Consider the following 8,990-nt stretch of genomic DNA (forward strand, 5'->3'; position numbering starts at 1 on the left):
GAGCAGGAAATAATTCATAAGTAGGACTAAAGCAGGGGAATTAAGACTCAGCTAAGGAACGAGGCCTGTTGCAGGGAGGTAGGAATACTATAGTATGGCGGCCATGCATGGTAGATAGATAGTGTGGCAGCTGGGAGTTAAGTAATGGACTTGAAATGCTGCTAGAGAGAGTCCCCAATTAAATGATTTCTTTTCCTTTCTGCCCAGTGACTTCTAAATCCTGGCTGATTTTCCACCTGGAGCCACCTCCTGTGGCTGTTCCAGGGTCTCGCTTTCTTTCATGTGCCATGTGATGTGGCTGCACGGACTGCAAATGGTAATTAGCTGAGGCCGCTGCTGGCAGGGTCACTTCAGGTTGGGTTGGTTTTGAAACTTTGTAAATTACTTCATTATATTATTACTTAAACTTCATGGGGAAGGAAGGGAACATACTGTTTTTTAAAAAAACAAACTCCTGAGGAAGCTGGATGAGTGAGAAGGAATTGCCTTTCTGCTGTGGAACATGTAACAGAAGAAGCTTTAAATATAGAACCTGATTCAAAGCCAGACATTCCCTACTGAAGGGACATGTGGAGACTTTTAGGTCCATCCAGTCCAGCAGAGCACGGTGTCTGTTGTCTAATGTTGGCTGCAAGTGCATTGGTTGTTCCTAAAAGCACACGACTTATTGTGAGCCTTGTTGCAAATCCCACTGTTTAGATAAATAGTCGCTGCACTGCCGTAATCACCAGCTTAAATCCTTTCTACCAGGAGCCCCTTCCCCTACCTCTCGCAGAGGGGGTTGAGATTAGTTGGGGCATGTTTTACACTCACCAAACACTCCGTGTGAACATAGAGCTTTCTTGGCCATGGGCTGCTTCCCTTGGTGGATCCTTTGGAACCTAAGACCTTCTAAGTAGTGCAAGGACCTTTCCTTTTATCACTTGATGCAATAATTACATGTTAATTTTCTGAAATGAACTTGCTCCAGTGATTAAAAACTAATGAAGTGAGGTAATGAAAACAAGTCCCTCCAGGAGGAGTGCAGTTGAGCTGCCACATCAGAGAAAATGCATTGCTAAAAGCTTGGTTAAAGCCTTTACCTGTTCTCTCCCATAGAAATGAAGGATTGACTCTGACTTGAAGCGCTTAGAGTTCAAGTTAGTCTAATGGTTGCTGTGTCTTTGTACTAGAACCCACTGAGACACCACTTGGCTGCAAACGAGGCCGTTAGGCACCTATTGTGGAGGTACATTGCTTGCACATGCTTGGTTGCATTGTAACATCTTCAAGCCAAAAGAAATGCTCAGTCGTTAGCACAGTGGTGGGATCCAGAGAGTGTCTTGGGTAGGCCTGCACTTGAATGCAATTGGCTATTGTTTCCTTTAGCCTAAGCTTCCAGGCAACCTGACAGTCCAGGACAGGCTAGGGCAAGAGAAAGGAAGCCTTGAACCAATACTTTTGCTTGGAGTGAGCCTCTGTTTGAAGTTCCACAGTCCCATGGGGAGGATGTTTGCACACAAGGAAAATCTATTAACCTCCTTGAGTAGTGGCACCCTTCCCGCTCTGATGGTTGCTGCCTTCCGGGCTGTGGGGACATGGTGGCAGCCTTCCTTCACTGGGATCCTTTTCCTAGGTCTTTGAAGGGCACTGTATGGCCACTCCATTCACCTTGTGTCTTGATGGGAGCATTCTAGGAAGGACTGCTGGCCTCTGCCCAAATCCTGAGGCGAGTCGATGTAGTGGGATTAGCAGGAGAGTGAGATGATCTTGGCAATAGTGTCTTGCAGACTCTTCACAAAGGGGGAAGATGAGAAGATTTTTTTATTTTTTTTTAAACTCCCAATCAGCTGTTTCCTTGGAGGCATTCTGGCCACTGAGACTTGGTAAAACTTCGTTAGCTTAGAACCAGAGTTCCTGAATGGCCAAGATAAATGCAGGCATAATAGTGTGATTTGATCAGAGAGAGAGCAGCTTGCAGTACATGTCTGTTTCAGAGCTCTATCAGACAGAGAAGAGCAGGTGATATGTAACACAGTGTTGGAATAAACACTTCTTGCTCCACGCATTGTTCCTCTCGCAGGCCTTGACCATAACTCATTTTTCTGTAAGAATCTGATGCGCCTGCTTTTATCTGTGGGATATGCATACCATAGGAGGCCAGCCTTTATTAGCCAGCATTCCTTTGAGGAGAGAAATGTTTGAAGTGTCAAGCAATTGTAAAGTTTGTTAAAACTTACATGATGTGTCTCACGATATTGGAGCAATGCAGGGTTCTGAGCTGCTAATCTCACCAGGTAGCTCCTACCAAACACAATTTTCCTGTTTACGTAAGATTACAGATTAAGTGTGAATGTAACTACTAGGATTTCTGGCACAGTCATCTAGGGCTCTCATCTAAGCCTGTGAGGGGTGAGAGAAAAGGTATGTTTCGTACCAGCTAACAGTTAAGTGTGACAAGAAATGGAATGGAACAAATGATCATCCCTGTGCCATAGGCTTAGGGGATCTGAATGGGCTTGTTCGCCTCCGATGGCTGATTTTGAAAATTAGGTTGTTGACAAGGAATGAATTCTCAGTGACCTAAAGGAGGAAGCATGTCAAGAGTGAGAGTGTGCTCTGAGGGAAGATGTTGAGGCTAAAAGAGGGTTTTTTATTTTTCCATGTAAGCATTTGTATGGCATGAGAGTGGTAAGATGGGGGCTACTACATCACTTGTAAGGTGGAGAGCGGCGCAAGGGCACGCCAGCTGAGAAGAACCAAAGGCTTGTTTCCCTGCATGGGTGCTTGAAATTAAAAGTGTTTCATTTTCCGAGTCTGCAATAAGCAAGTGCCTGGCTTCACGAGCAGTTTACTGCTCACTCTTGTGGGATTGTGTATCCTGCCCGCAGGACAGTGATGAAGGGTGTTTCAGCAATGCCATATTTTTCCCTCACCTTGTATTGGTTAAAGTTTTTCCATGCTTTTGAGTCTCCAGGAGTGACCTCTGAATACCTGTCTAATCTAATCTGTCTACTGTATCTATTTATTTAAAGATATGTATTATTGTAGCACCTAGGAGCCCTAAAAACTGCCATAGTCAATGTAAAAACTTCTAGAAAGAATGAAATCCACCTTCATGCAATAGCAGGGAACAACTCGGAGCAACTTTTAGCATAGAAGCAAATGTGTCTGTCAGTTGCTGCTTATAGGAGAGAACTGAATGTTTTGTTGCCATGAAATATCCTTTAACATTCAAGCACTGGAATCACTTTCAGTGTTTAGCAGTTGCATCCAAAGGGTGAAGTCCCCCCGCTGCCCTGGCCTCAGTGCTAGGGAGCCTGCACAAACCCTGTGTGCCAGCTAATTCCCACTTACACGCTCAAAACAAAGTTTAAGCAGTTCATAGGATTGTGGGTGGATCCTTAGTGCATGAGTGAATTTCACTAATAGTGAATAAAGGTGCCAATCTAACATGACGTTGGCTTAATTGGGGCAATGTAAGACTGCTGAAGTGTTCCTGTAGCTTCCAACATTCACTCATTCAAGATGATTTGTTTTAACAGCCTGTAACTAAAATTAAAGCAACCACCCTGATTGGTGCAAACTGTTCTTAGTTTCCCCCACAGATTCATGCTGTTTCCCCGGATGAACTAAAGGTTTATGCACTTTGGGAAGCTGGTGACATTTACGACCAGGTAAAGGCAAACGTGGCTGTTAATCTAACCAAGTCATTCCCAGATTGCTGGTTGCTGGGAGCTTGGTATTATTTGCATTCTTGCTTTTAAAAGTGATACAGCCCCTCCCCCATGCTCCCCCTTGGAGTCTGTGGTTTCCAGTGCCAATCTACTTCAAGCTGGGAGGCAGTGCTCAGTCCACAGTAGTGATGATTGCTTCACTGAGGTATGGGGGAATGGACAGAAGCAATAACATACACTGCTCACTAATTAAACGTTAGTGTAAATAGCTTTGTAGACATGAGTAGCACCAGTTCGCTGCTCCAGTCAAACCAGGCCTTAGAGCATATTAAACTCTGGTCCTTGCTGTTTAAAAAGTCAGCATTATCCAGTAGTTACCCTGTGGCGATACCTGAGAGGTCAGAATTTCCTTATAGCTAGAAGGGGAAGTCACTGTGGCATTTGTGGGCATACACTGACTTTTTAATTGTTACCACTGTAAATTGAGTGTATTGGAACATACGGAAGCAGAAAGTCCGTGCTAATGGCATAAAACAATTTTCACAGGGAAGACCCACAGCAGCATGCTCTAGATGTTCATTATAGTCAAGTGGAGTGAACAGAAGGCCAGGAACTCCTGAGTTCTAAACTTAGCTCAAATTCTAGCTCTATTAATTAAACTTTCCCTGCCTCAGTTTCTCTCTGTATGAGGGGGATAATACCTTCCTCACAAGGGTGTTGCAGGAATTAATTAGCTACAATTTGTACAGTGGTTCGAATACAGAAATACACTATACATGCTAAGTATCATTCTTATACTTGCTGTAGTTCTGGCATGCTGGTATGGGACTGTTTGGAGAGGGATTTCCTAAAGAAGATTCCTTTAACGCAGTTCAGTGAACGTGTTGTGCCAAATGATGTACCTAAAAGCTTTTATGGAGCTGATGGTGGTTTTCTTGTTTCATGTTTAGAAATATAATGCAGATAATTTTTTTCTCGTGTGTTAAAATAAACTTTTGTTTTAAAGCATCGGCAGGTATTGCTTAAAATCTTTACCAAAAATTATCGAGTGCGCAGGAATGTCATCCAGCATCAGTTGAGCCAAGAATGTGGAGAGGATCTGAATAAGCAGGATGTGGATAGAGTGATAAAGGTAATGCATCAGATTTAAAAATCACATACAAAGCTCTTGTTTAATGGTGGTTTTGATATAGTCAGTACCAGAGTTTTTAATATATTGGCTTCACAGAAAGGATCAGATTCTGGCTTTACATAAAATGATGGTGTTGCTAGCGTGGTTTCTGTTATCATGTGGATAGGGCCTTATTTTCAATCTGTTTGATGTAAAATATACTTTTTACATTCTCCATTTTTTGCCAAAGGGCACTGACTTTTGAACCCATCATCATATGGTGTTATCCCAACAAATCCTTTTCTGACATGGGCTAACAATGAATACAAAGTGTAATAAATGTACTTTCACAATTATTATTAAACGGTATTGCGTTAAACATTAAGGGGGAAATTTTCAACATGACCTGTTGTGAGCTTAGACATGGGATTCTCATTAATATTAACAAAAGTTGGGAAGCATAGTCCCCACACACACCAAATTAATAATACATCCCCTTACTCTCAAGGGGAGCATACAGTTACATAGGCAAACAGCAGCAACAACAAAAAACCCCTTTATCAGTTAAAACATTTTATGAAAGAATGTTTACCAGTTTAACCCTTATGTATGCTCTGTCTTTGAAAGAGCCACCCATTATTTCTAAGGTGTTGCAAAGCATACAAGGAATGTCTGGAGGGCCATACAGGCATTGATTAACATATATTAAAGTAGTAGAAATCCACCAACTCATGTAACTTTTAAATAATTATTGCTAGGAATTGAGTCACTCTGGCTCTAATTTCAGTATATTACGTGTTTAAATGCTTTCCAGAATCCAGGCCTGTATTGTAGATTAATTGTGCATTGGAAAGATTAGGGGTTGCTTTGATAATATGCAGTCTGGCTTTATTCAGTGTCCCTGGTCTTGATTCTGGTCTTAATATTTAAGCTAAACCTAAGCATGTTGAGCCTGTTCAATGTAACACACACTGCTGGTGTAGGCAGATTTTTAAGAAGATAGGTGTGTCTAAACATTGACTGTAACCAGGAGTGCGCAAACAACGTATGTGCACATTTCATGATGCAGCTATTTAACAAGGAGTGTATCTGCGTAGGAAGTAAATGCACTTTAAGCCACACAGCTTGGGCATCTGTATCACATGCCCAGCACTGGGTTGTGTGTATGTGTCAGTCTTCATTTTCCCCTGAATATAGGTGAGTCAAAGCAGTGCATGAAAGAATCAGAAATAAGTCTTGAACGTATGATTAAAATCTTGCTCTTCGGATATGTCAACCCCTCTCAGCTTGCTAGTTTCCTTCCTTTAAGATTGAGTATTTGCAGTGTACTAGGCTTCTGTGGTCTGAAAGGTCTAGTAACTTACAACAAAACAAAACTCCTTTCCCTTAAAGCTGTGCATTTTCACTCGTAAGGGGTAAGTCAGCTCTTGTTGAATTTACCTACTGTAGAGTGTGTGTAAAATGAAAATTCAACACAAATGCTCCTCACTAAAAACAAAACACTCAGGTGCCTCAGGTATCCTGAAAATATTTGCAGGTGTGTGGTTAATAGTAATTTGATCAAAATATAATCCAATGGTTTAATAGTTTAGTCCTAATAAATTGCTTACTCTGAAAGGATTTTATTCTGCACTGTTGCCTTTAGTGATTGGCTGTTCATTCCAGTCCTCTCCCTCTCTGGCTTTTCACCTCAGCTTCACTCTTCAGCTGCCCCTCTGACCCCTTTCCCCTTTCTCCCTTCCGTTTGGCTGACCCCCCACACATACAAAAAGTGTGGAACTAACATGTTCCTATCATATTGTTCACTCTGCTTCTGTGGCTCTATCCCTTACCCCCACTCTGTGTGTTTAAGACCATACTGGGTCAGACCAAAGGTCTGTTTAGCCCAGTATTCTGTCTTCCGACATTGGCCATTGCCAGGTGCCCCAGGGGGAATGAACAGAACAGGTAAACATCAAGTAATCCATCCCGTTGCCCGTTCCCAGATTCTGGCAGAGGCTAGGGACACCATCCCTGTCCGTCCTGGCTAGTAGCCATTGGTGAACCTATCCTCCATGAACTTTAGTTCTTTTTTGAACCCTGTTTATAGTCTTGGCCTTCACAACATCCTCTGGCAAGGAGTTCCACTGGTTGATTGTGCATTGTATGAAAAGTTCATGGAGGATAGACTCATTAATGGCTATTAGCCAGGATGGTCAGGGATGCAACCCCATGCTCTGGATGTCCCTAAACCTCTGAATACCAGATCCTGGGATTGTATGGAAAGGGATGGATCCCTTGTTTATTCCCTCTGAAGTACCTGGCATTGACCACTGTCGGAAGACAGAGTAATGGGCTAGATGGACCTTTGGTCTAACCCAATATGGCCGTTCTTATGTAGGGACTGGCTGCTACTCTGTGTTTGTATCGCACCTAGTACAATGGGACTCTGTTCTTGGTTGGTCTTTAGGGACTATCACAACACTAAATTACAGCTTCAAAAGGCCCAGTTCAACAGATGGGCTGCAATCTTGCAACCCTTACTTGTGGAATTAATCCTATTGCTGGATCCCATTTCATGGTTTAACTAGTCTGCTCTAAACCATGTGAAAAGTTTGAATTGGTGTAGTACTCCTTGTACCATCATAGTTAAGGTAGGGTTGATAGGCCAAATTTTGCCCTGCTGTAATTGGGTATAATACATGAGCCAATGTTGCCACTATACACTTTTGATATTTGCATTTTGTGTCCTGGAATCTATTGTGATTTGGGAGCTTTCTGCCTCTAAAGCTAATCACTCTAACACTAGACTTTTCAGCATTAGTAACTGCTTTTCCCATTCTCCCCAGGACTGCTGTGTAAGCCATGCTGGAATGTGGTACCTTAAAGGGACAATACAGTCTTGACAACAGTGGTGTGCTTTTCATTCCATTATCTCCAGAACAGAGGAGGAATACTGCAGTGGGCATAAACAGAATAATGCCTTTGCTTCAGGGAGCAAGGGGCAGAATCTGACCTATTTGTGGCCACATGGGCACTGCAAAAAGACGGTTAGTGATGTCAGCATTCACGCACTCGTTTGCATGGCCGCCTAAACGCAAGGAGCATCGAGGAAGAAAATGTGGGACCTTATCTGCAATCTGATGAATTTAGAATTCCTAATGTATTTTGCTTCTCATTATTTCGTTCTAATAAAATAAAAACACATACTGACACAGACATGATGGAAAATCATGGTCTAATATTTTATTTTGTAATTAATGCCAATTAATGGTAAGTCTTTTGTTTACAAACATCCAACTTTTATTATATGCCTAGAAGGTCATGCTGTAGTCTGTGTGTTAAAGCACTCCCTCTTCCCACTTAAACAAACACCTATTAATGCTCATGAACGTTTTATATGCACCTGGGTTTGTGGAGAAAAATCCCTATGTCTTAAATGTACTAATTATACATAGCAAAAACAGTCTCATCAATTGTTTACATGAAACAAGTTGTTTTCAAAAGTAATTACATATAAAGCAGATGTAGTGTATTATACTTTATTTTTTTTTTGCATAACTAGATGCAGGTAGAGCAAGGTAAGTATCCTTATGCACTCTCTGAAAGGTGTCCAACTGTAGTTATCACACTTGCTGATGTAAAAACCTATATTTTATGTAACTTTTTCAAATAAAATTGTATCTTGAAGATCGACTGTGGCATCAGCCTCTGACCCCCATGTGTTTGTCTGAACAGATAGAAGCTATGTAATCTTTTATGGACTAGGGAAAGTTAACAGAGAATGACTTAGCTTATCTCTACCCTCCTACCCCCCACTTCCTCAGCTAAGTACTACATGTGGTTACAAATCACTTTATTCATTATGGTAGCATCTAGAGGCCTCCCTGAGTAGGAGATGAGGACTCTCTTGTACAAGGCACTGTTGAAAGTAAATAGTATTCTGCCACAAGAATTTTATTATCTAAGACTTAAGTTTAAGAGCAGGTGCAAGAATTGGAAAGGGGACATGGGAACTAACTCATCAATGAGTGGTGTATTTTTTACCATTTCTTGTTTACTCTTCACTCTGCTTGGGCTGAAGATAAGATTTGAGTGTGTAGCTGTAGTTCCAGCTTTTCTGGTGAAAACAACTGATAACCATAAGTGAGGTTCTGAGGTAAAGTGGGTTGTTTGACTGAAATAAGTAAGTTTGTTCTAGCAATTAAACCAAATAGGATTAGTTTGGTTAGTTTGCTAAATCG

The 8,990-nt window shown here is 41.7% G+C and overlaps 1 protein-coding gene across 4 annotated transcripts in view; it reads left to right on the plus strand.

Moving 5' to 3' along the window:
- POLR3E (RNA polymerase III subunit E) overlaps positions 1-8,446 on the plus strand; it is a 40,487-nt gene extending 32,041 nt beyond the window's left edge. For 2 of the 4 annotated variants that reach the window (XM_030577745.1, XM_030577746.1), the window contains 3 exons: positions 3,576-3,656; positions 4,663-4,788; positions 7,596-8,446. In XM_030577745.1, coding sequence (XP_030433605.1) covers positions 3,576-3,656; positions 4,663-4,788; positions 7,596-7,652 — 264 coding nt within the window. In that variant the 3' untranslated portion in view covers positions 7,653-8,446. Of the gene's footprint in view, positions 1-207; positions 317-1,172; positions 1,229-3,575; positions 3,657-4,662; positions 4,789-7,595 lie in introns of those variants that run through there. The other 2 variants (XR_004002343.1, XR_004002342.1) reach the window with 2 other exon arrangements.
- The last annotated feature ends 544 nt before the right edge of the window (positions 8,447-8,990 follow it).

The sequence above is a fragment of the Gopherus evgoodei genome, chromosome 10 (genome assembly GCF_007399415.2).
Source record: "Gopherus evgoodei ecotype Sinaloan lineage chromosome 10, rGopEvg1_v1.p, whole genome shotgun sequence".
In the NCBI taxonomy this organism is placed as follows: domain Eukaryota; kingdom Metazoa; phylum Chordata; order Testudines; family Testudinidae; genus Gopherus; species Gopherus evgoodei.